This window comes from Carex rostrata, chromosome 17, assembly GCF_964058835.1.
Source record: "Carex rostrata chromosome 17, lpCarRost1.2, whole genome shotgun sequence".
In the NCBI taxonomy this organism is placed as follows: Eukaryota; Viridiplantae; Streptophyta; class Magnoliopsida; order Poales; family Cyperaceae; genus Carex; species Carex rostrata.
This window is the reverse complement of record NC_135934.1, coordinates 7,456,598-7,483,473: the sequence shown is the minus strand read 5'-3', so window position 1 is coordinate 7,483,473 and position 26,876 is coordinate 7,456,598. Positions and strand designations below refer to the sequence as shown.

Sequence of the window (26,876 nt, the reverse complement as noted above, 5' to 3'; positions counted from 1 at the left end):
ATATCTCAATTTATTTCTTAATAACCCGGTTTATTTCCTAATATACTTCGGTTTATTATAAGTCAAATACTTTAAACAAAAAATATTAATATATTTCAGTTTAAACCGAACAAACTGAACAAACCAAAATAAAACTTTGGTTCGGTTCAGTTTGGTTTGATTCGGTTGCAATACTAAATCTGTTCGGTTCGGTTCTATTTTTAAAACCGAATTATATAAAACCGAACTGAACTGATGAACACCCTGTGTCACGGTAGATAAACAAATCTAATAAAACATGGTGATCTGAGCTGAGAAAAAACCGACCCGACCCGTTTCCCAGCGGGTGAGTGAATCGTGTACAAAATCTAAAATTTCGGCGAGAATAGGAGCCGCTTGAACCGGATGTCCAAGCAATTGATTATTTCTTTCTTTTTATCAAGAATTCAAGATAGATAAGATGACCCAAAGACACGTATAGAATTTTCAAATTTTAACAAAAAGACGCAACAACAATTGTTAAACTAATCAGACGGCTTCGTTCGCTGCCACGTCCAGCCTGGTCGGACAGCATCAGCACTGTAGCTTCACTCGATCCATCTATGCCAATCATCCCTCCATTTTAATGGTGACCTTCTTCTCCAGTCATCTGGAATTCTCCTTTACTTCTACCTACCCATTTAAATGTAATGGAGACGAATGAACATCCTGCAACGAACAACTGTTGGATTCTATTTTTCTATTGAACTGCGCGATCGTCTCCAATTTTCTCCCATCAAATTAATTGCTATAGTTCCATCCCTCCAGTTCTTTTCAAATGGTGAGAAGTTGATATATTTCTTCCCGTCCGTGCCTCTCTTCCTCTTTCCGACGTCTCGTATAATACTCGCGCACAGAGAGAGGAGGAGAGAAAAATAGAGATTATAACCCTAGCGCAACTCGGTTGCCTGATCTTCTTCCTTTCTTCGCAATTACTCCTTGGTCGAGGGGGAGAGAGAGATCGTCCATTTTCTCCAGTTCGATCTCAATGGATGTACGCAATCTCTAGCCCGAAAAGCGTCGGTGAACAGAGTTTGAAGTTTCTTTATCATTGTTTCGAGCACACTTAAAGGTTAAAAAGGAAAGAGAGTAAGTTTGCGGATCTTGATCTCTTCTAAATTGGGGAGACGAATAGGTTTTATTTCCCATTTTACTTGAGAGATCAAAGGTGAAAGGTTAATTTTTTCTCCATCCTTTCTTCGCATCAAATCTCTCCGTTTGAGGAGGAAATTAACACAATACTGTATCGCATTGTATCCTCTTTTGCCAATTTGTCGTTTGTTTTCTCACCAATTTTGCAAGATCGAGTGTACCAAATTGTATAAGATACTCTCTTTTCTCCAATTCCCCCCCCCCCCCCCCCCCCCCCCCAAAATCAACTTCGCTAGGCAGCATCTATATCACTATTCTCTCAATTTCCCTCCTTTTTATCTTGAATGTGATGGCCCCATCTCCATCTTCGGCCTTGTCTCTAGCAGAGAAATTTCTATTCCCGCTAATCTTAATTTCCTTGATCTCACTATTCTTATTCCTTTCCACCTTTTCTTATTCCACTTCTTCCATCTTATATTCGCATCCATCCTCGCCTCCATTCCTCCGTGGGCCCTCCCACCCACCTTCCTTTGCATATCTCTTATCGGGGCACCGCTCTGATTCCGCCCGTTTAATCCGCCTTCTACTTGCACTGTACCATCCAAGAAACCGGTACCTCTTGTACCTTTCAGCTGATGCATCAGAGAAAGAACGGGTCGGGTTGGTTGAAGCAGTTAAGCAGGCCCTACCTGTTTCGTTGGCCTTTGGGAATGTGGATGTTGTGGGAAGGCCATCAGCCGGGACCCCCATGGGTTCGTCAGAATTGGCTGGTACACTGGGGGCTGCAGCGGCAATGCTCAGATTGGATCATGAGTGGGATTGGTTTGTTACTTTGAGTGCAGCTGATTACCCGCTTCTCACTCAAGATGGTATGTTATAATATCGATTGTTGATTTGCTGAATGCATTTTACTTGATTTATCTGAAAATATGTTGTCTCTGATTCTTACAGTTTGAATTTGTACATTTGGCAAATCAGCTGATACACATTCATTCTCACAGATCCCAAATAAAAGTCGAGGGAACAAACCCAAATACTAGTTATAGCCCTAGTCGTGCTTGTTTTTTCTTTCTCACCCTAAAGTGTTGGTTGTCTTTTGTAAATATTATTTTTATTCTCTTTTCATGAGAAATGGGGTCATGTGAATCTTATTGAATCTCTTGAAAAGGTCTTTATCATACTTTAGACTTTGGCCTACATATAGATAACTCTATTAAGAATCTCAGGTGATACATTGAAAGTTGAAATTATAGAAAAACAAGACCTAGATTATAATAATTCTGATAAGTTCAAATCAACTATCAATTGAGAAGAAGAAATCCAAACAAAGAATTGGATCATAGAAAACAGAGATAGTTAAAATACTGGTAATTATGATACCGAACCAGATATACTGATATTTCTTTTTCTGAACACCAAATTTCAGCCTATATTCAGTTGAGACTTATTATTCTGTAGACCTTAATTATGATCGGGATATACTGGTATAACAATTATGCACTTGATCTAATATGGTTTATGTAATATGTATTTACCTATTGGTTGTAGATTTGATTCATGTATTTTCGTCTGTGCCGAGACATCTTAACTTCATCGATCACACTAGTGATATCGGCTGGAAAGAGTATGCACTTTTTTATTTTGTTTACTTAATTAACTTAAGCAAATACACCTGATCTAGCTATTTTCAAGCGACACTAGATTTATTATTATTGTAAAACCACCAAACAGATGTCAAATTTGGTTATAAGGTGGTACTGAGTTGTATGAATTTAGAAGCAAAGGTGGCACCGCAGTTATTTCTGGAGTTTAACTTTACCTTGGTTTAGCAGTTGGGTTTCCTTGGCAATGCCACTCAAAAGATATGGCCGGCTCTATATTGTGAATACAATAATTGGCCGGACTTATTTGCAAGTATTGGAAAAGAGCTGGAATGTTGGATGTCCTTTGCAAAAAAAATCCCTCTTCTGTCCTTTTTCTTGCCTAGTTCATTCAATTGGTTTGTGATAACACCCCTGTATCTTACATATTTGGAAACTTACTGTTCTGTAAACTGAGAGCTTAATGCTCCTGCAATTATTCATTGGATCACTGAAAGGCTGCAGAAAAATTAAAATGCAAAGAGTGAGGCTACTAATATGCATATTATGGATCGACCCGTGCTATGGATTCATATCTCTATTTTTGAAGTTCTAATTGCCGATCCAAACCGTTAAACATGATTTCCATGTGAAAATGCACTTGCAGACCAAATTTTACATTTTATAGGAACTTTTTACTATTTCTTTAGTACGCAGAAAATCACTGCTTTTGGATGGTCCAGAATTTTCAAATCAAGTGATTTTCTACCTATCTAAAAATAATAGTAAATTTTTTTCTAAAAAATGTAAAATTTGGTTACCAAGTACATTTTGGTACAAAGATCATGTGGAACAATTTAGATCAACTGTTTAGACTTTAAAACAAAGATGTGAGTCCATAGCGGGAGCCATTGTGCGACATGCATATTACCATAGCCTCACTCAAATGCAAATATTTAGACAGTGCGTGTCATAACAAAGTTGAGTGTTTCTTTTTCTTCTAATAAGGGTTTTGATAAATTTCTGAATTCAGGCAACAAAGGGTGCAGCCAATCATAGTGGATGCCGGTGTTTACTTGGCAGGTCGAAAGCAATACTTCCAGGCTTCCGAAAAGCGTGCCACTCCTGATGCTTTTAAATTCTTTACTGGTACTGATTCTCTTCCCTTGGATGATCCTTGGATTGTTGCTCTTTCTCTTAATATATTCTTACTTGGGCCTGTTCGGTTAGGGAGGAAAATGAGAATTGATTGGAATAGAGCTTCTATTCCAGCCGAACAAGAATGAAATTGAGCAGAATTGTGGAAATTGGAATAGTGGAATTGAGTTTGAACTTTTGCAGTCAAGCACCTGCTTTTTACTAGTTAGTCCCTCCTCTATTCCACTATGAGTCAATTTTCTATTCCATGGGGTTGATGCAATAGTGGAATTGTCTCTTTTTCAAGAGATGGAGTTGGCTCTCCACCCGATGCTTTTCCACCTTTTCACTATTCCACTTTCCCACCTTCAACAGAACACAACCGGATAGTCCAGAATTGAAGCCTATTCCAAATTCTACTTTTCCTCACTTTTCCTCTATTCTGATATTTTGCTGAACAGGCCCAGCATCAATTATTAAAATTATTATTCTTAGTACTGTTCTTTACTGATTTGACTATTGTGTGTTGTTGTTGTAAAAAATCAAGGAGTCAACTAAAATTTTAAAAATTAAAAGGTGCTGACATGGCATCTCACTCCCTTGTTTTTTGGTAAAAACAAATCTATTTTGTGCGGGCACGTATAGTGCAGACTGCAGAGTTAAGTTATTTATTGGGCTAGGTAAAAAGAATGCACAAATGATGTTTTTATGCTTCCAATGAGCTTCTAATAGCCTTATTGTTATTACTGGATCTAATAAAAAAATATGTATATATATTTTTTTAATGTAAACAGGTTCTCCATGGGTAATACTAAGCCGGCAATTCATAGAATATTGCACGATAGGCTATGAGAACCTGCCACGCACTCTCCTCCTATACTTCACAAATGTATTACTCTCCCAAGAAGGCTATTTCCACTCAGTCATATGCAACTCAGGTTACCGCAACACAACAGTCAACAATGACCTGCGCTTCACTGTCTGGGATGACCCGCCTCAGATGGAGCCGCACTACCTCAGCCGCACAGATTTCAGTGCAATGGTTGAGAGCGGAGTTCCCTTTGCCAGAAAATTCAAAGAAAATGATGCAGTTTTGGACTTAATAGACAGGAGGATTTTGGGAAAGTGGCGGAACTTGGTTACACCAGGCGCATGGTGCACTGGTTCGAGAAGGTGGTGGCGGGATCCATGTTCCCAGTGGGGGAATGTGAACACCGCCAGACCTGGTCCCCAGGCTGAGAGGTTCCAGAAGTTGATGGATCAGGTTTTGAAGGAGTGGGAATCTGGTGCCAATTCGTGCCAGCTATAGGAGTTGCATATTTTCTTCTTTTTTTCCATTGGTCTTGTTTCTGAAAAAAAATTTGGACGGGTTTTAGTAGATCTAAGGGTCAAGATAGAAGAATGGATGATGATGCGAATGTGGTGATATGAAAGATGGTGAAATAAGGGAGGATGGATCGAGATATAAATAGTGTAAGTAGTTGAGGTGAGGTCAGATTGTAGCCTGGCCGATGAGGGGGTCTCTTGTTCATACAATCGAATTCTCGATTTAAATGTGCGCTCTGGCATAGACTTGAGAAGAAAAAAAAAAGGGGTAAAAGGAGATTGTAGGACTCTTCTTGTCCTAGTTTTGGTGTCTAACTACATTTCTCTAATTATATTATTTATTTCTGTAGTAATTAGACTCAAGTCTCTTTTGTTGGTAGTCACAGTTGGGATAGCTTTATTATATTATATTGAGGAATTAATGTCTTGGATGGTTGGCACAAGAATTAAAATGGTTGAAATAGTGAACAGCTAAAAATTAAGCCTTTACAGAATTGTGTATGCTAATTTGTTAAACAAAATGAAATAGAGTGAACATATATGTATTCAGTATTAGTTTAGATTAAAATTTTACAAATCAACTTTGTATATTCTGGAATTTTGAATTGTTTCCGGAGTCTAATAAGGGGTGTAAACGAGCTGGCTCGGGCCGAGCTGGGCCTTAGCTCGGCTCGTTTATTTTGGCCCGAGCCTGGACCTAGGTCATTCGAGCCGAAAACCCCTGGCTCGCTCGTGACAAATCAGCCCGAGCTAGCTCGCGAGCTGACGAGCTGGCTCGCTAGGCTTTATTGGGCTGCTATTATACAAATTCAAAAATATAAAAATAAGAAAGCTCATTCAAAAAAATTAAGAAATCGTTCAGCAGGCACATCTTCAAGCAACTGAAGCCCATATCCTTTTTTCTCAGACCAAAAATACATCAATTTTGCATAATTGTGTCTTTAAAAATGGGACTGGACTTAAAATTATACGGGGCTAAATCCTAAATCCAATGTAGCTTAACGAGCCGAGCTGGCTTGGTTCGAGCTGACCCCTGGCTCAGCTCGTTTATTTTGGCCCGAGCTTGAGCCGAGCTGGCTCGTTAACAGCTCGGTCCACTACCGAGCGAGCTGTTAGCGAGCGAGCTAGAAGCGAGCCGCGAGCTTTTTTGACAGCCCTAGTCTTAACAGACTTCGAAGGAATTGTGATGCAGTATTGAACAGGCCATCACTGTCAATTAGGCTTTAGGATTTGGAAAATAGTGCAATTTGGCTCTATTTAAAACAAAGATTGCTCCTCGCTTCAATCCTCTCAAGCATATATATACCTGTAGAGTCCGGATCCTATGAAGTACTTCAAATTTCAAGTTTGAATCTGGACTGTCCGACAAGAATTCGGGCCAAGTCGGCCCGAGGTGAATGCATCGGGCCCCTTTAATATTCGTGCTAGAGCATAATGGACAGTCTGGATCTAAACGGATTCTCCACTTTAATTTCAGAGGTGTGTTTCGATGCAACTCCGAGAATAGCAAGAATAGCTTCATAGGCGTGTTTGGAATTAGATGCAACTCTGGAAATAGCAAGAATAGCGCTAACTTGGAGTTAGCGCTATTTGAGTTTACTTGGCAAGAATAGCGCTAGCTTGGAGTTAGCGCTATTTCATCGTTAGGATGGGTTGGTAAGAACAACACTAATTCCGGGAATAGTTCTATTGTTAGGGTGATCCAAACGTAAAATACTGGAGCTGGAGCAGAATAGTCACTAATCCAAAAACAGTGCTAACCCCACGCTATTCTTGACGATACAAACGCACCCCAAATTTGAGTTTACTCGGGTGATATGAATTCATATCTATAAATAATTACATAAATCTAGAAAACATGTACTGTGATACTATGATCGTCAATTAATTTTGGAACTTAACCAATTATAGCAGCCAGCTGAATTTAAGTTAGTATGAAACTTCTTTTTTTGTTTGAAATAAGAGAATTTTTCACCTGTCTCTATTTATCTGGGAAGACAAAAACTAAATTACATGTATGAAACTTATTTTAACTGTCTCTATTTTTATGGGAAGACAAAAAGCAAATTAGGAGTTAGTATGAAAATTAATTAAAAGTGACCAACATGCATGACACTAACATTTTAATTATAGAAAGTATTATGTGACTTTTCAACGCATTACTAAATGTGATGGCTTGGCAATCAAGTTTCTTCATTAGTACGATTCTTCTCTCATACAATTAGATTTCTTGTTTGACAATCAAGTTTTCTTCCATATATATAGAGTGAAGTTTTTTTTATCACAGGAAGCATAGCAATTGCAACCTCAGTTTTGTACAAAAAAATAAATAAATAAATAATGGCAGCTGAAATTCCAACTCTAGTCTGGGAGGAGCTCGACCCGTTTCCACCGTTGGAAAATATAAGTGAAGGCGAAGATGAACCGTCCGATGTCAGCATTTTTGTTTCAGATCATGATGTATTAGATTGCTCCATTTGCTGTGAACCCTTAAAGCCTCCAATTTTTCAGGTAATTTCATCTCCATATCTCTCCACTAAATATTTAATTTTTATTTTTATTTTTTGCATGTTCAACGCCCGTAGGCAGATATTTAAATTATCAAGAGGTAAACATATCTGTTAGCTCTACAAGTTTATCTTACCTGATTCAAGTCATCAAGTGTTAGGTTTTGAATTTTGTAATGACATTTCCCTTTGTAATTAATTCAAGTTATCCTCTCATTACCCAAGAAATTGTGTCGTATCGCAAAAAAATCACTATATTGAGCTTTTTTCCATTCTATCAGTGCCTAGTCGGTCACGTCTGTTGCTCCTCCTGCTGCCAGATGCTCTCTGACAAGTGTCACATATGCTGTCGCACGACGGGCCACAACCGATGCTTCGCTATGGAAAAGCTTGTCACCAGTACGAAAGTCACTTGTACAAATAAGAGATACGGTTGCAATGCTATTATGCCTTATTACAAATTAAAGGAGCACGAGGAAACATGCTTTCATCTCCCCTGCTACTGTCCCTACGCCAACTGTTATTACACGTGCGGTTGTAAGCGATCCTTTCGCAAACACATGAAGGCCGTGCACAAAGAGCGTGTCATTGATTTTCGGTATGATGAACAGTTCAAAGTTGGTCTCTCTAAGGCATCTACATTTAAGGTACTTGCCAATAAGGATTTCATATTTTTTCTCCACAAAAGAGATGAAGGTTCGTTGGGAGTATACGCATTGTCCATTGTTTGCATGCGGCCGTCTCATTTCAAAGAGCAACAATTTTGGTACGAGATAAAAACTGATTGTTCGGTTCGTAGCAGTGAAGATAGATATCTCCAGCTCAGGTCAAAAGTTGAGAGTTGTATACCAAAAGGCGGTTTCAAAAGGAGTAAGTTTTCTCTCCTGGTACAGCCTGAGTTTTGTTTGCCCAATGGAGATATCCATGTTTTTGTTCAGATTAACAAGGTGAAATCTAATGATACGAGTTAATGTGGATGACAATCAACTTGTTGATCAAGGTTTTGTGCATGGTATTACTATTGTATTCATCTTTGTCGGCACATCACACGAAAAGATAACAATATTTTGCATCTTCATTGCTTGTTTTCTGGTGGAATTGCAAGTACAATCTGCAAGTAATCAAAGGCGGAGCTGTGAAAGGTATGGTACTGGTAAATACTGGTACGGTGGAGGGGTTTTCCCGGAATAGGGAGTGCTGGTGTGATGTTTTTTCACATTACAAGAATGGTACCGGTACTGGTACGGCTCAAACTGCTACAGGTTTTTGTTTGTATTAACAGCTAACTGAGCCATCATTTTCTTTGTTTTGATTTAAAGAAGGGTTGAGGCCTCCCTTATTTTTTGTAAGAGATCTGTTTCACTGAAACAAAATTTTTTCCTCTTATTTTATTTTTTCTTTACTAGCCTTTGGTACGACTCTTGGGTTTTTTATTTCTTTGTAAATTACATAAATCTCTTTCGATCTTTCAATATTTTTGCTGGATGCAAATGTAATACATTCTCAAGTTCTACATGATCCATTCTCAGGTTGAAAGTTTCAACTCTTTGAGTGCTCTAAGTTAAATGTTGGTGCGAAAATACTGCTGAAATGTTTCATTTCAAATTATATTGAAAATATTGCTTGGTAGGTCCTTGTAAATGCCTAAAGAAGATAATTTCTAACTTCATACCATATCTACGTTTGTTCTCTGTTTGTTTTTTTTTTTTTTTCTGAGGAAATTGTTCTCTCTTTATTTGTTATGATCACAGACTTCTGTATTTTCATGCTTCTCTTCTTATTTAAAATGATGTGTTTGATGTATATAAGATAAAATATATTTTTAAAAGTAATAAAACTATTTTACGTTTATTTCTAGAAATTCCGCATGACTTATCATGTTATTTCTGTTGTATATATTTTTAATGTTTTGTAAAAGATAGCGAATACATATTTTTTTATATAGATCGTCTAGTTATAAAATTTTAATTGTTTTTAAATATTTATTTTTTCAGAGTGAAATATGAAAAACACTTCTAATTATTAGAAAATTTAGTTTTTTTGTTTCCTTTTCTAAATTAATTTCTCCATCTACGATTGTACTAATGTACTTAGTTTGAAATTTTGTGTAACAATCAATCATCTTTCGAAGTTTTTGAATAAATAGAAAATATAAAATTTATACGACACAAAATAGGAAAATAAATATTTACCATACGAAAGAAATCTCAAAATCATTGAGTTAATTAGAAAGTTGAGTCCAAAGAAAATTTGCTGCATTTTTATATTTTGATTAATATCGACTTAATTAGAAAAGTGTATTTGTGAAGATTATTAGCATTTAGATTAATCTCAGCTCTTTTATCCGATTATAAATAAGAAGAAATTGTAGGACTCGATTTAAAAGAGGGAAGGGTCAGGCTGTCCAGAATTTATATATATACCCATTGTAACTTCATCAATTAGATATTTTCCCATCAAAACCTTAAAATTAATTATTTCCCTATCTAAATTCACTTATATTATTAATATACCCATTTGTTGATTAATCCATTAAAAACACTGATTGGTATTAATGGATATAAATAAAATTAGAATTCTGCCCTCCTATCATCTCTTCCAACTCAGGGAATAAAAATATAATTCTTCTATTATATATTTGTTATTTAGTTTACAGATTCTAACAGCGATTCTGTGTTTTTTTAATTTTTTCGTTATCTTCATTTCTTCCAACAATTTCTCATTCTCCTCAGATAAAGCTTTCATTCTTTAGAAGATTTAGTAATTTCGGTTTTTGTTTTCTGGACTTATTGTAAATAGAAACTCGACTTCTCCATGTCCATCTTCACACTCTATCTCTGTTTTACCTTCTCCACATTTTCATAGAATGATTTTTTCGTTTTCATTTCATCCCACCTCTCCTCTATTCTTGATTTTATATAAAGGTGAGACTATACATAAATGGGGGCAACACCATTTATGGTGAGACTATACATAAATGGAGCCGACACCATTGGCAGATGCATGTTCAAATTGGGGTAGGCAAGTGTCTATCCTTGGATTTGAATTTTTTTTATTTCGATCCAATACTAATTGTTCAATGTGCCTATCCCTGGTTCGAGTTAGTTAGATTCTTAAATCGATTCCTTCTGAGTTTTGGTTGATTATGTTTATTTTTTTTTTCGGATATGTGATACCCTATTTCGTAAATATAATGAAAGAAAATAAGTGAACAAGAAAGATTTGATGATGGGATATATTATTACAATTCTAAAAAATGGATCGGTCGAACTTTTTGTGTCGTTTATTATTCAACACTTATATTTCGTTTTAATTTTATCTAAACTTTGACTTCAATTTTCTAATTGGCTAAGAACAATCCCACTATAAATTGTGCCAAATGATTTTTTAATTAGTTTACTAAAGTTATTTCAATGTTGTGTCAATCGAATTTATGATTATAACATATTTTATAATAAAAATAGTTATAGAGATTGAGTTGTAGTTGTGTACCCGACAAGTTAATGGATTTGAAATCGATTAACTATTTGAATCTGATTAGTGCCCTACCCTGATAGAAATTCTGAATCCGCCTCTGGCGAACACCCAGGTAGGCACTCATTGAAGTTTACATTAACAACCATTACATAATCGATGAATTGAATTGGATCACCTGATAACATTTCAGCTTCAATTTTTTCAAACGCTCAAAGAGCTATTTGAAACTGATTAGTGCCCTACCCTGATAACATTCTCTATTTCAAGAATGATTTTTTTTTGTTCTCATGTCATCCCAGCTCTCTTCTCTATTCTTGATTTTATAGAAAGGTGGAACTGGAGAAGGTGAAACAAAGATAGAAAGATGTAAAGAGGAGGTAAATATAGATATGGAGAAGTTGAGTTTCTCTTTACAAGAAGTCCAGTTACAAAAAAGAAGAAGAACAAAATCACCAAACTTTTTATAGAAGAGGCAATAGAGGAGACCCAGGAAAGAATGAAAGTTTTATGAGAGGAGAATGAGAACTTGTTGGGTGAAATGAAGAAGAAAGAAGAGCACAGAATTGCTGTTTGAATCTGAAAATTGAAGAACATATATAGAAGCATATATAGAAGTAACTAGAGAGAAGAAGTATATCTTTATTCCCCGAGTTGAAGGAGATGAAAAGGAGGGCAGAATTGTAATTTTATTTATTTTTACTAATACTAATCAGTGTTTTTAATGGAATAATCAACCAATGGATATATTAATAATATAAGTGAATTTAGATGGAGAAATAACTAATTTTAAGTTTTTGATGGAAAAATATATAATTAATGAAGTTATGAGGGGTATATAACTAAATTTCTCCAAATAATTTGTGAAGAACCTGAAAGATGATTTTATTTTCGATGCCACATTAAAAAAAGGATCATTTGTTCCTTATAATTTGTACCGAGATTTTTATTAATATCCAACGTAAAATAGAAATCTTCATTCTATTATTAAGCACGTTGGATGTCCGATCCGCCAACGGTTACGATTCAAAGTTCAAATTTCGGATTCAATCTCAGTCCTCCAATCACATAATCTGCCTTCCTTTGATTAAATACATCTGAATAATGTGTAGAAGCTTAAATTTAACTCAAAACATACTTGCCACACGTACCGCCACACAAAAAATTATATTCTCAAATTTAATTTTAATTGAAACGTACTATATTGTTTTGTTTCCTTATTTACTTCTTTCCCTATTTCTCTCTTTTTAATTAGATACAACATCTGTATAGATACAAAATTTGAAATCATTTATTATTTAGATACGACATCTGTTTGTAATTAGGGAATGACCATCTGTTAGTTTGTATTGCTCAATTAAATACGAAATTTGAACTTTCCATTTTTTTTTTCCTATTTCTCTCTCTCAAACCAAAACACTTTCTCTATTTCTTTCTTTCCGATGGTCATTCCCTATTTCACGTCCTTATTTCTATTTTTTTTCTTTCTATAGATACTACCGTGAGATTAAATAATAGAATGGAGATGTGAGTAGAAGGAGAAACCCTAAAGATTTATTAAGAGGGGTGGTGGCTGCCGTTGTTCAACTTGGAGTTAATTGCCATTGTTCAACTTGGAGTTGATTGCCAGGTATTTCTTTTGTTTCTCTCTTCTAGGTCTCGATCGTATATGTGTCTCGCTTTGGTACAATTCAAAAAGTTGATATTGACCACTCCCCTTTCTTTTTTGCCAAGAAGACCGCTTTGTGATTCTTATTCCATCTATGTTTTTCTTTTCATTTGTTCAGACGATTACAGAGCTGGGTAAGATCCTTTAAGTTGAGATTATTTTGAAATTGGAACTTTAATGTTGTGCAGCTTGCTTTAGAAATGATTTCATTTTTGGGAATTGAAAGGAGGACTTATTATAGTTTGTATTGCTCAATAAGTATTTCACAAGCTAGGTGGTTTTGATCTTTACAGTCTGTTCTTATCTGCACCTGAGCTTATTGGCATGTATGTAATGATTAGAGTTCATAGAAACCCCAATAAAATCATTCAGAAGTCCATACTGACAAAAGTAAGACGAAGAGAACCAAACATTATTTGTGAAATGATTTTGTTCAGCTGCTGGAGTGGTGTGAAACCTGTGATATTATCTAAACATGAAACCCGTTTATACCTTTATGTGAAAAAGATGATTTTTTTTTTTTGTTTTAGAAAAAAAGGCAGAAATGTCATTAGTTGACTAAATTGACTTTGGTTGCTACTGAACTTGATGGCATTAGTTAGCTTTACCTATCTTTTTGGTTGACTTTTCAAAAGGAAATTTCTGTTAGAGATCACTAGGCTTGAATTGATCCGAGAAACCAAAATTCTATGCCATTAGAGTACACGGCTGTACTTGCTTAGAAAGAATTTTGGTGTTGCCCTTTTCGGTCAGTTTCACCTGCCTTAACTTACATTTCATTATGCCAGTCAGGTCTGGTTGTACCAGTAGTACCAGCTCGTAGGCACATATTTTTCCTACATTTATACCTCCAAATATTTTAGCTTATTTCATCACATCATTAAAAATACAGCATGATGTAATGTTGCAGGTTTGACAATTGTTGTCAATTTTTTGGAAGCAATTTTGGCCCTTTACTATTTTTTTACTCACTAGATACCTGATTAATGTACGTTTCTTTGGTTTAATTTTTGATGGTACTAGATACTGTTAAATGACAACCAAAGGTGGATCTCATGTGAATGAGGATGTCACTAATAGCAATCTACAATCCAATATTGTTGAGACGTCTGTCACAGTTACTATAGGAGAAGATGAACCGAGTGGACAAAAGGAATTTACAATAGAAATTAATGAGAAGAAGGAAGAAAATGAGTCTCATGAACGGTACTTTTGCTTTATGAAAGTTCAACTTATAAAGATTATATCATCCGTCTTTGCTTGTTGTTCATGGTCTCTTTTATTTATTTATTTTTGCTATTTTCATAGATTGAAGAGGAAGAAACCATTTCCTCCATTTACTGTTCTTCATTCCTATGGATTACGCAAATGGAACTTGTGTGCACGAGTTGAGCAAAAGTTTAATGTTCAGCACTATCCGTCAAAGAAAAGAATGAAGCTACTGCTTGTTGATGCTAAGGTAACGTTTCTTTGGTTTAAATTCCTTTTCTCCATTCTTATACTTTTTGGTACAAGAAGATAGATTTAAATGTTTTTGTAGGGAACAAAATTGGAGGCTTCCATGTATGATGTTGAAGTGGATCGACTTCAAGATATAGTTAATGAAGGAAAGATATATTTTCATGGTTATTGATAAGTATGTTCATATGCCTATGTTGGATGGGATAATGTTCAAACTTAAATATCTTATTTTCTAGGTACGTATTTAAAATGGAGATTATAGACCATACTGGTTGTCAAGATGTCACAATTTTTGATGAGGTGGGCGAGAAATTGTTGGGATGCAAGGCAAATTTTCTCTTTGAGCTCTTTAAGAAAGTTAGTTTGTTTTCTCCTACTCTCAACTATATTTCCATATTAAGTTCCAATTTGTCAATTTTTATTTGTATTTGTTTTGTTTTTAGGATAATTCTCATGTTGTTATATTGGAGCGTCTTCGGTCAATTACTTATAATAAATATAATATGTTTGTGATGGTTGGAAACAATAGAAGTCAAATTGCACGATCTACATCTATGCCACCCCTCTTGATCTAGCAAAAGAAGCCAAGTATCTCCTTGAAGTAATAAATAGTTCTACTTGATTTAATAAAGTGTTTCAACAAAGCTACTTACTGTGTGTTTCATTAAGTGCATTTTTCGGAATATCTCTCTTATTTTATTGGATGCCTAATTTTCAAGTCCCGTGTTGAAGCACTCTTGTTGGTGCCAGTATGCAAGAAAACTGAGATTTTCCTATCATACCAAATGCTTTAATTTATGTTTATTATTTTTTGCTTTAGAGAGCTTAATTCAAGTTATCATGATGTGACAATATTATCTGAAATGTTTATCTAACAATAAGGGAGGATCCTAATTAAATTGCCAAATAAGAAATAAATAAAAAATTGATAAAAAAAAAGGAATTTAATTTATTGGTAAAAAGTGAAAAAATATTTGGAAAATTTATTGGTAGTTAAAAAGTGAAAAAAAATATGCATGACACGAAAGAATTTACAATCATATTCCTCTATTTCTTATCCCAAAAGATTATAGCACCGTGTACTATTTTGACCTCAGTAAGTTTTTAGTTGTATAAAAATTAGTAGCAATTGAAAATTTCTAAGAGAATTGAAGAAATAATTTAAGTCTGCGAATTTTCTTTTATTACGATATGTAGTTATCAATTAAGTATCACTTGTATCACCAGTATCGCTTGTATCGATCTCGAAATTGATTCTGATGTTTTTTTTTTGTTAAGGTATCTTTCAATTTTTAATTTAATATACCTACAGATTTCACTTTAAAAAAAAGGAATCAAATAAGAAATAAAATAAATCAATATACTTATATGATAAGATTGAACAATCAATTACGACCATATCTTTATTATTGAGATATTTTTGATTTGGACTTTATTACATCCATATCTATATGTACTTTTGGACTTTATTATCGTCCATATGACATGATTTAAAAATCTCTTATTTTAGATAATATCCATGGCGCCATGTGCACTTACTCAATTTATCAATTTCATTCTATAAGCTTTGTTCTCTTATAATGTCTCCGTTGCAATGCACGGGCACGATATTAGTTAATAATTATGCTCATATTTTCTGAATATTTGTTCTATTTTCCACTAAATGGTCGATTCTTAATCTTTTTATTTTTTTTTATTTTAAGACATTATGAAGAGCAAGATGCTGAAATCTAAGATTAAACTTTGAACTTTTTTAAATATTTGTTAGATGAGGAGGGTTCAAATGCCTCTATTTTTTGTGCCTCCACTACGCCTCTATTTTTAAAAACTTTAATAACTCAAAATTTAAAATTTAGAAGTTAAAATAAAACCGTTGGATATGATCTACATCATTTTATCTATGCACGTGTAAAAAATTATGGCATTTCAATTTTGTTTTGGTTGTTATCAAGAGTAAAAAACGTACTAATGTAGATAGTTTCTAGACGTTAATTTTTCAACTTATTGATTCACATAAAAACAAAATTGAAATGTGAGCACATAGAGAAAATAATATAGATCACATTTATTTTGACTTTTAAGTTTTAAATTTTGAGTTATTAAAGTTTTTAAAAATGGAGGCACGATGGAGGCACAAAAAATGGAGGCATTTGATCCCTCCTCTTGTTAGATTACTTCTTTTGATGTATAATTAGCATAATTATACTAAAATACGTTAAATTACTTGAAATTATGTTAATTTAAACTAAAATACGGTAAATTACACTATGACACTAAATGACACTAAATTACGCTAAGTACACTAATTATATTGAAATATGCTAAACTATGCTAAATTAGGCCGATTTTGTGTCTTCTTTCATAAATTATAAAATATAGTAAAAAAATTTCAAAAATAGTAAAAATTGATATTCTATAAATTTATTATATAACCAATTTACTGAATCACTTAGATTGGAAGAAATAAAAATCTTAATCAGAAACTTTCACTACAGCAAGACGATTCATCTACAACCGATTTTTGAAGACCAGTCTAATCGCAGGACGCGGAAGACCCCCCGAAAAACATAAATAAATAATAAAAGAAAGGGAGATGATATGAGTACCCGCACTCTCATCCCCCCATTGTACCCCCAATTTTATTTGTTCAATCTTGTCCACATTTCTCATGATCTATAAGAAATTTTGCGAATCTAAAACCATGAACGTTTTCTACACAATTTTATCTTTCAAATGAGATCCATGATGACATACTTTCGGGTTCGTCATCATACAAGTATTTATACCTCATCATTTAAGTATTTATACCTAGTATTTTTCACATATGACACTGCTGACATTTAAAAGTATTAATATCAAGTATTACAAGTATTTATATCTATGCACTGAAGTATTTATACCTATGTGGTCAACTATTTTTGTTAGAGAAAGGTTGACGCAGGGACGATTAGGGAAATGTGATGCGGAGATGCGGGGTCCACGATTGGGGATAAATACTTACAAGTATAGGTATAAGTATGATGCGGTATAAATACTTGCACAATGAGGTATAAATACTTGTGTGACGATGAATCCGAAAGTACATCATCATGGATCTCATTTGAAAGATAAAATTGCGTAGAATACATTCGTGGTTTTAGATTCGCAAAATTACTCATAGAACGTGAGAAATATGGAAGATATTGAAAAAAAGAAAAAAAAAACTCATCTCTAAAAATGTGTATGATTCTTCTCCTCATGTAGTTTGAGTGGTCCCTCCATATAGTTATATCAAGTTAGACATGCAAGTATTAATATCTTAATTTGCAAGTATTAATATCGTAATTTGTAAGTATTAATTTATTATCTTCCAAGTATTTATACTAGTGTTTTGAATAAATTAGTTAGTTAAGTTAGTTTATGGAAAGTTAAAATCTGTTTAAGAGATGGGAGTACAATGGAGGTACTGGAGTGTTGGGATTGAAATAATTATTCTAAAACAAAAGAGCGCCAACATGGGACCGATTTGGCCCGGTGCAGAAGGGTCCCGTGAAATATACCTCTCCCGCCTTTTTGTGTTAGGTCTCCCACAAAAAAAAAAAAAAAAAAAAAAAAAAAACAAAAATCGCCGCAAAATCGACCATCGACGCACGACGCACGCCTCCTCTCCGCTCGACCATCGACCTCCTCTCCGCTCGACCGCCGACCATCTCCTCTCTTCTCCTCTCCGTTCGACCCTGTCATTCTCGATCTCCTCCTCTCCACCGATCACTGTCGTTCGATCACCGACCACCGGCTCTGAGCCTCTGACCCCCTTTTCCCAAAAGGTATTATGTTTTTCTTCTTTTTTCTTCTTCTTTTTGGCTGACAATTAGTAATGACTTCTAATTTCTTTTTGTTTTTTTTATGCTTCTATACAATTAGTAACCAGATTTGGTGATTTTTTTGGTTTAGATCTCCAAATTTGTGCGACCTTTATCAAATTCATCTAAACACACACCTAATGTCGATTAAGAAATCACATTATGTGTGAATTTCGAATGGTTCGGGGCAATTTTTTTATTAGTGGTAATATTTGCTGATTTCAAAGAGTAGGAAAGATGGTTTTGAGTCATCTGGTAAGATGCTTTTCAGATTGAAATCGTTTTGTCCAGCTTAATGTTTTCTTTTGTTAAGGAAAACCTCTCGTCAAATTTTACTAAATAATGACTTCCTAATTTTCTTTTCAATTTGTTGATGTCTTGATATTTTCTGATCATTGACTTCTTTTGAATTAGAATAACTAACATACTTATACCTTGGTTTTTATTAAACCTTGCATGTCATTTTTAAATATGTTGTAGCTTGGCTGGCTCAATTGATGTAAGGTGTTGACCGCCAACACTTCTAAAGCTGAAAAGGTTTGTTCTTTTCACAGACATTATTGTTTTAAATGGTTGTATAATCTAGTGCTTTGCTTGTATTGTTTTAATCTCCGCCTCAAATATCCGTAACAGTAAGATTGGTATCATTTGTTATGTCCAAAACATAGTTGAATTAGTTGTTTGATAAATTAATTTGAGCTGAAATTGAATGGGTGTAAGTATGTACTTTAGAGACATAAGGTCATTCTACTCAAATAAAATCAGTTCATTTTTATTAGGCGTGCATTTTAAACAATAAATAGAGAAGAATTGAATTCTTGTTTGATTTCTCATTTTATAGGTTTAAACAGCAAATTCAATCTAAGAATTTGTCTAGAATTACATGGGCTCACTGGTTCAAGAAGGCTTCATAATCGGTTAGATTTTGATTGGCTTTTTTTGTGAAGTATTGGTGGATTTGTCAATATGACCAATCTTTTCAATTTGTAGGGTTTTATAGGGGAGATTAAAAGAAGTTCAAAGTATAGCCGGATAGCCCACTGTGGTACATTTCTTTATCAATTTTTGTATTTTTCATAAATCTGAAATTTAGAAGTTAAGAGCACAGGAACAAATTTGCAAAATTAGCATATTAGAAAGTTTCCAAACCCGACCCCTATCTATGTTAGATCATTAAAAATATATATACATATGACTATGTTTTGCATAGAGAGTGGTAATGAATCTCATATCAAAGAGACCTAACATGCATGCAAACAGTAGGTCTGAAATTTTATTGGTTTTAGGATCAGAGCTGATGCCTTTTCTTAAAAAAAATATTTTTCTATTTTTCTTAAAACTATGCTGCCTTCACAAACTATGGTATTGCATCTATGTTTAAATTAGGTATCAATAGCCATTAGTGCTTACTTAAAGCTTGGATTCTTATATTTCTTTCAATTTCATGACTTGATTCATATTTGTTTGGACAAATATTAGCAATGTCTGTTTAAGTTATGTAAGGTTAGTTTTTTTTTTCTTCTTACATATGCTTTTTTTTTTTTTTTTGCTTAGAATGTCTGTTTCTCTTTAATTTATGTAAGGTTAGTTTTATCAAATTAGAAGAGTTGTTGTTTAAGTTAGTCCTTTAATTTACCTTGTTTTAATGTAATCCTATGTTGAATCTGTTATTTCTCAAGGGTTAAGTAAATCAAGCAGGACTAGTTATGATGGTTAAACAAATTATGAAAATTTGGAAGCCTTGGATAATAATTCTTTTATGTACTAAAACTATTTTTCTTGCAATTTTCTTCTCTTTTGCTGATGATGTAATTTCCATAATTTGTGCAAGAAGTCAAAGAAGTCATGTATTTGATTTAGACAAGTGATCATATCTGTTTAAACAAACATATATACTCTTTTAGATATTTGAATAATAAATCTGGAAGTTCAACATATGTAGTCAATTAAAATTGAATCTGCTTGTTTTAATAGTAATTGATTGGTTTGAATCTGCTTGTTTTAATAGTAATTGATTGGTTAATTGGTTTTAGGAGTTGTAGAAGTTAGGTTAATCTTGGGAAGAAAGGTCGAGAGAAAAACGTCAAATGAGGAATTAGGTTAATATTCATCTTTTAATTTATTTATAAATGAAAGTGACATTTAAGTAATGAATTATTTTTTGTTGGAATTGTATATAAAACTAATTGTCAAGACAAACTTTATTGCAGGTATGTCGAGCAGAAAGCGGAAGGAGAAGGAGGCATCTTCCAGTGGATCTAAGCACCCTCCGCGCAGCCGAAATAAATACATTGCGCCGCCGGGCACGCCGAAGAAGAGACCAGTGATTCTTCGGGTCGGTTATAGGTAAAATTCATTTTTTTCTAATTTTTGTGTATGTAGGATTATCCATTTGTAGTGGTTTTAATCAATATTGTTTGTAGAGGTTTTATTGGAGAAAAGATGGAAGTGACCAAAAATGTCAACAAAATAAAAATCGGAAAGAAGATATAGAAATCTTAATCGGAAATTCAACTCAAGTTTTGAGGCTCTTCCCTTTGATTTTTGAAAATTCTGAATATCGAAAAACAACTAAGCTGTCACCGACACATGCATCTTTTCACAAGCTTTTTGAAAATTGATCATTTGTTGAAATCGGATACTCGAGCGCTGTTTTGTGGCCGTTTGAAGTTTCGTCATTGTTTTTTGCCTTTCTTAATGAAGATATTATCTCTCTTTGCGTAATTTAACAATCAAGTAATTTAGCGTATTTTAGTATAATAATGCTAATTATACATTATAATTAAAGTTCTAAATAGCACACTATAGCGTTTTCGGACCATAAAAACTATGGCGCTATTTCGCACTATAGCGGTGCTCTATGGGTATAGTGTCGTTTTCTTAGCCATTCCACTATGATGCAATAAATGCTATTTAAATCTTTGATTTTAATTATGCTAACTATACATCAAAAGAAGTAATCTAGCAAATATTAAAAAAAATTGAATTTTTAATCTTAAATTTCAGCATTTTGCTCTTCGTAGTGTCTTGAAAAAAAAAAATGAGAACCGGCCATCTAGTGGCTGGTTTTGAAATAGAGTGAAAACCGGCTACTAGATGGCCGATTTGGATATTTTTAAAAATACCCAGAAAATATGAACATAATTATTATTTTCTATTTTATTTTATGTTGGATATTAATAAAAATGTCAGGAATTTGTATGCAGATGAGACATTTCCAGTGGCTAAGAATTAAGATATAATCTAAAAATTACCTTGTACAAGCTTGTGAATTGATTTGTACAACATAGAACAATATTTTACGTATATTACGTAAGTATGCTGATTTACATGAAATTGTGAATGTTTGTTGATGTTTTCAATAATTTGAGATTTCATTTCAAGTCCAGTAATCACCAAAATATAAAGAAATGCTTGAAATGTTAACTTGTACGTGCTCGTGAATAATTTTGCGCAAAAAAACAATGATAAACATAAAAAATCAATTGAATTTTTTTTCATTAATTTAATAGATTTAAAAAAAAAATTGATTGTTAACATATCGCTTCTTAATTAACAGACTTTTTGCAGTGAGATATTTCTTTTCAAATAAGGTCTTAATATCTTTAAGTAGCATCAATTGTTAGTTTGTTACTTCTTATATTTTACGTCTTGTTTGATAGTTGGAGTTATGATTTAAATTAATTCACTTTAGTAACATGTTGGAAAATATTTGTTTTTTTATTGACAGTGATATATAAGTAGAGTAACTGTGGAGTAAGTTAATCTACTTAGTAAGTGAAATAAATTATTTCGGATTAAATCACCTCGTATTCTATTTTACTTCTCCTATTTTACTTTTTATTTAACTAGTTAAGTATGGAGTAAAAGATACTTCACGACCAAACAAACATAACCAATTAACCATACGTTTTACTCTTAACATTGGAGTCATTCATGCAATTTATAGCAATTATATGGCTTGCAAAACCTAGAAATACCATCGTGAACAAAGAAATATCCAGAATGAACGGACTGGTCCCTTTGATTTTGGGCCTGACAAAAATATATAAAAGGCCCAATAGTTAATAATTTCTGGGCCGGAATATAGATGGACAACATAAAGAGTAGAACTAGGGTGCTCTTAAGCTCACCAAAGTTTTGGTGAGCTTAACTCTAAAACTCATCAAATCGATTTCAAATGACGAATCCGAACCGTTGAATCCATGTAAGGTAGGCGGGTTTCAACGGTTCGGATTCGTCATTTGAAATCGATTTGATGAGTTTTAGAGTTAAGCTAACTTTGGTGAGCTTAAGAGCACCCTAGTTCTACTCCAACATAAATGGCCGTAGAGATTGGATACAGCAATCTAAACCTAAAATAATTAATTTGAAGCTTATAAGAGAAGTCACAACAGTTACTTGGCAATTTGTAGTGGGGAAGAGGGAATGACATCGATGGAAGGTGGAGATGATCGGAGGAGCAATAAAGGGATGGTGATGGTGATGCTTGATGGAAAGCTGCTGAGCTGTCCTATCTGTTCTCAGCCATTGGTTGATCACCCTCCTATCTATCAGGTCACCTTCTATTGAACTTTTCTCTCTATAATAAACCTCGCTTCTTCTTTGAAGTTTGAAAGAAGTTGGGTAGGCTAGAAATGAAATCCAATCGGAATCAACAACACATGGACTTTCCAGGAGGTCACCCATCCTAGTACTACTCTTGTTCAATTCGTGAGGTCATTTCCATGAAGAGGCGGTTTCTTTTTACTGCTGGTTTGCCAAGTCTATCATGAACCCTTCTCCTTTTTACTAACTTGGAACAGGCTACGTAGAAACTACACAGATGGAGTTTCTCTCTATAATAAGCATACATACAATTCATGTCGCCTTCTCTACTTGAATGTAAATGAAGCTGCAATATTTGGACTTCATTTATGAGAATCAAAAGCATGCCAACCCAATGTCGCTTTCTCTACAAATTTTGTTTTTGTAACTTCAATTTTGTAAAACCATTATTACATTTCAAAGCTAAAATGTGATAGACAAGAAAATTGGAATATTAGTGACTAAAAAATTGAGTCTTTTCTACGGGTTGCAATTAAATTTTGGCAAGCATAGAATAATCTATTCCATTATGGTGGATAAAGAGGGATTATAGAGCAAAATGAGGCGTTTGACTACATTCGTAACCCCAATTTTGTGTTTTCAAATTTCCATAATTATATTCATTTACAATCCCATTTGTCATCAATTCCAATACAATTTCCATGTAATTCTTGAATTTCTTTCTCTAACAAGTCCATAGAGAAATTGATATAAGATAATATCTAACAGCTTTAGTTTGTTATTTTATATATATTTGAACTTATAATTACTTTTGGTCTATTGCCTCCAATAGAGGCTGGTTGCATCGTAGGTTGTTGGTTGACCTCTTATCTTTTCTTACTGTTGCTATGACTCAAATTCCTCGGTCATCTGGCTGATGGTGCTTTTGTAATTATACTATTTCAGCAATGGAATGGGCTTCTAGCCTCTTTTAAAAAAAAAATATTTGAACTTATAAAATGCAAACATAATGGAGAAACTAAAAAAGCAGAGGTATGTAAATCCTAAGTTGCAATGGTTGTATATTTTGGGAAGGTAAGGATTGGATGAATTAAAAGCACTGTAATATATTTAACTAATTAATATATGGTAAGGGGTTCTTGAGGATGTTTCCAGTAGGGAAAAGAAGTGAAAGAATTAAAGATTAACATGTTGGTAATAGTATCCATAGGTGGAGAGACATGCGGTTTGCTTATTTTCATTTGCTACTTGGTTTTAGAAATTGAAAAGGAAAAATCCATAAATTCTTTTTTGTCATTTATGCTTTATAAATATAATACAGAATAGTTTACTGCGGTTCCATTTGTTTTGCTAGTAATAGGCTGGTCCAGTTTTCTTAAATAAGTTTGTAATTCAGATTATCAGAAGTTTTTATTCCAGAATGCTAATTGGGAAACTTTTATACCCAAGATTAATTAAGACCATCCAACACAAAAATGGATTGATCGCAAACTTTTGACATGGTCCATTTTTTTTCTTATTCCGAGTGGATAGCAAGTTGGATTTTCAGATTTGGATCAAAAATAAAATGCGGATCACACCCATTGGATTCTGTCACACTCTTTCTATGGACCACTTCAAATTGACGAGTATCAACCTAAAACACACTCAATGGGTGCAATCGGGTTTTACTTTTTTTTTTTTTTAAACCCCATCAATCAACCTGCTGTTTTGTGATAAACAAATGAGCGCACCGCAGACTAAATGTGTGGTACTTTATTTGTGTTTTGGAACATGATTAATGATCACTATCTTTCTTGTTTTAATTTTTGCAATTTTGATATGTTCTTAATTGACTAATCCAGTTTTGCTAGTGTATAAACTTCTAATTATATTAAAAAATGGTAGCAGGGGCCTTGACCCTGTCTTATTTCTTCAACTTTTTTTTTTTTTATGATTTACGTTCCAGAATAGGAATTTTAGGTTTTATGAATAACCAAAGTGTTGGCTCCCGATCTCATTTAGGACTCAATAACAAATTATGTTGTTTTTGTAATATAGGTCTTTTGTTTGTATCTCCTTGTATTTGTGTCGACTATTTATGGAATTCTGTACCTTAGTTTTATGTGAGAGAAATAATATAATATTTGCTCCAAAAAGTGTCTTTCCTCTTTTGCACACGTGTGCTAAAACCCTAACACAGAAAATGAGAACTTGTAGCCTCGGATACCAGTAGGACCTTTTAAATTATTTATTCATACACATTCCTTTTTAATGCTTCCATGTTTTGAAATTGAATTGATTGCGTCCCTAACAAGAAGCTTTTATAAAATTATCAGACGAAAAACTAAACTAAAAGACGTTGTCTGGTTACTATATATATGCTTTCTTCTGGAATAATAGTTGAACAAAATATATTGACACCATATAGTCAATTCTTCTCACATTTCAGTGCAATGCTGGACACGTTATATGCTATTCCTGCCGCAAGAAACTTGAGAAGCATTGCCCGTCATGCTCTGCCTTAACCGTTTACCGGCGTTGCATCAGCCTCCAAAACATTGTAAACTCTGCTACAATTTGCTGTGTGAACAGCTTGTACGGCTGCAAAGAGCTGCTCTCTTTGGCTGAAAAGAAGGCGCATGAGGAAACTTGCATGTACTTCCCGTGCTTTTGCCCAAAGACATTCTGCAACTTCCAGGGATCAAAGGAGATGCTTGTCGGTCACTTGGCAGTTGAACACAACCTAAATGCGGAAAGGTTCAGCTACAACTTGAACTTTAACATTTATATTAGCCGCCTTTCCAAGCACAAAGTTCTCATTTCTGACCATGACAAGTCGATATTCATCCTTAAAACCATCAAACAAGAGCAGGGCATAGCTATATCATGTGTTTGTATCCGCCCGCCCAATTTTTATGAACCTGCATTTTCATGGAGCTTGAGAGTACTAAAGACAGCAAAACGTGGTGAAGACTCTAACATGTTCAAATCTCGGATGGCGAGTACAACATTTGAGGACGGAGTTAAAAATGACCAGGTTTCTCTCCTTGTTCCTCTTGAAATGTTCCCATCAGTTGGTGCACTGAAAGTAGAAATTTGTATTAAGGAGGTAAGTGTTTAGTTTAAGAAGGCCTTAATTTATATAATTATGTTTTGTTTGGGGTAGTTTGACTTGTTGCCTGGTGTAGCAGTAGTGTTACTGTGATAACTTACTTTTGTCCTTTCTTGTGAAATGGTAGCTAGAAACTGAAACAAATTAACTGCTATGATATGTAGGTGAACTTAATTTAGATGTATGTATTCTATAGTGCATCTTTTGTCTTTTGTGTTTTTGGGAAAAATAAACTTTATGCTCCTGTAAAATGAAAATTGTCCAACCTGAAACTAGACTATGTAGTCCTAACTGGGAGCATGTCATTAAAGGTTTCTGTTAAAAAAGTTATAGTGTAGTTGTAAAGGACATTCTTTCCCTTAAAATTATTTAATAAAGTGTGATGATTAACAACCATCATTGTGGAAGCACCTTAATTTTCTCTGTGAACTGTTTTTCCCCAATATAGACACATACAGGACATGTTGAAATTTGAAAGAAGAAAAGAACTAATTTTACTAATTTCTCAATCATGTATATGATGCCTAGTGGTTTGCTAAAACCCGGCGGGTTTGAACCTGGTCTGGTCCGCCCGTGCCCTTTACCCGACCGGACCGTGCCCGTGCCCGGGTTTGCACAGGTATACGGGTACAGGTTTGAAACGGGCTGGACTTGGTTTTTCGCCATTAAACCCGGTCCAAACTACACCCGTGCCTGCCCGGACCGGTCCGTGAACCCGTGCCCATTGTACCCATATTCGTACCCATGCCCGTTGTACTCGTACCCTTTACCCTTTGTACCAGTGCCCCTTGAACCCGTACCCATGGCCGTTGTACCCGTGCCCTTTACCCTTTGTACCCGTGACCGGTTTTTTTTTTCAAATTTCAAATCTCCTTCCCCCCAAACCCGGCTACCAGTGACCTGTGCCCAAATGACCCGTACCCGGGCTACCCGAACCCGGCCTGTTTTATTTTATTTTATTTTATTAAAATTCAAAATTTATTCTCTCCAAACAAAACTCTTTAAATGCACCCCTCTTTCTCCCAATATTTTCACATCTCCATCTCAAATTGTCAATATTTTCATCTCTATTCTCTCATTCTCTCAATCTCAATCTCAATCTCAAATTTTAAATTTATTGTTTTAAAA

The 26,876-nt window shown here is 34.2% G+C and overlaps 4 protein-coding genes across 4 annotated transcripts in view; all 4 read left to right on the top strand.

Annotated features, from left to right (window-relative positions):
- The window catches only part of LOC144568726 (E3 ubiquitin-protein ligase SINA-like 10), a 100,403-nt gene extending 74,413 nt beyond the window's left edge, over positions 1-25,990 (top strand). The window contains exons 2-5 of the mRNA XM_078319097.1: positions 20,140-20,205; positions 20,317-20,452; positions 22,522-22,663; positions 25,086-25,990. Of these exons, the coding sequence (XP_078175223.1) occupies positions 20,319-20,452; positions 22,522-22,663; positions 25,086-25,757 (948 nt within the window). The 5' untranslated portion in view covers positions 20,140-20,205; positions 20,317-20,318 and the 3' untranslated portion in view covers positions 25,758-25,990. The remainder of the gene's footprint in view (positions 1-20,139; positions 20,206-20,316; positions 20,453-22,521; positions 22,664-25,085) is intronic.
- On the top strand, positions 704-5,506 carry LOC144568279 (Core-2/I-branching beta-1,6-N-acetylglucosaminyltransferase family protein). The gene is made up of 4 exons (XM_078318571.1): positions 704-1,979; positions 2,659-2,734; positions 3,724-3,839; positions 4,622-5,506. The coding sequence occupies exons 1-4, from the start codon at positions 1,460-1,462 to the stop codon at positions 5,134-5,136; spliced, it is 1,227 nt and encodes a 408-aa protein (XP_078174697.1). The 5' UTR covers positions 704-1,459; the 3' UTR covers positions 5,137-5,506.
- LOC144568615 (E3 ubiquitin-protein ligase SINA-like 10) lies at positions 7,494-9,093 on the top strand. Its single transcript, XM_078318989.1, has 2 exons — positions 7,494-7,664; positions 7,942-9,093. The coding sequence occupies exons 1-2, from the start codon at positions 7,494-7,496 to the stop codon at positions 8,629-8,631; spliced, it is 861 nt and encodes a 286-aa protein (XP_078175115.1). The 3' UTR covers positions 8,632-9,093.
- On the top strand, positions 13,837-14,436 carry LOC144568614 (uncharacterized). Its single transcript, XM_078318987.1, has 3 exons — positions 13,837-14,009; positions 14,112-14,262; positions 14,344-14,436. Exons 1-3 carry the CDS (start codon positions 13,837-13,839, stop codon positions 14,434-14,436), a joined length of 417 nt encoding a protein of 138 aa, XP_078175113.1.
- Positions 25,991-26,876: the final 886 nt, after the last annotated feature.

Bases quoted from the DNA above. Each gene is read 5' to 3' on its own strand.
- LOC144568279 (XM_078318571.1), top strand. From the start codon at position 1,460: ATGGCCCCATCTCCATCTTCGGCCTTGTCTCTAGCAGAGAAATTTCTA. The intron at 1,980-2,658 runs GTATGTTATAAT...TATTGGTTGTAG, and splicing joins CCCGCTTCTCACTCAAGATG to ATTTGATTCATGTATTTTCG. The intron at 3,840-4,621 runs GTACTGATTCTC...TAATGTAAACAG, and splicing joins TGCTTTTAAATTCTTTACTG to GTTCTCCATGGGTAATACTA.
- LOC144568615 (XM_078318989.1), top strand. From the start codon at position 7,494: ATGGCAGCTGAAATTCCAACTCTAGTCTGGGAGGAGCTCGACCCGTTT. The intron at 7,665-7,941 runs GTAATTTCATCT...CCATTCTATCAG, and splicing joins TAAAGCCTCCAATTTTTCAG to TGCCTAGTCGGTCACGTCTG.
- LOC144568614 (XM_078318987.1), top strand. From the start codon at position 13,837: ATGACAACCAAAGGTGGATCTCATGTGAATGAGGATGTCACTAATAGC. The intron at 14,010-14,111 runs GTACTTTTGCTT...CTATTTTCATAG, and splicing joins GAAAATGAGTCTCATGAACG to ATTGAAGAGGAAGAAACCAT. The intron at 14,263-14,343 runs GTAACGTTTCTT...ATGTTTTTGTAG, and splicing joins TACTGCTTGTTGATGCTAAG to GGAACAAAATTGGAGGCTTC.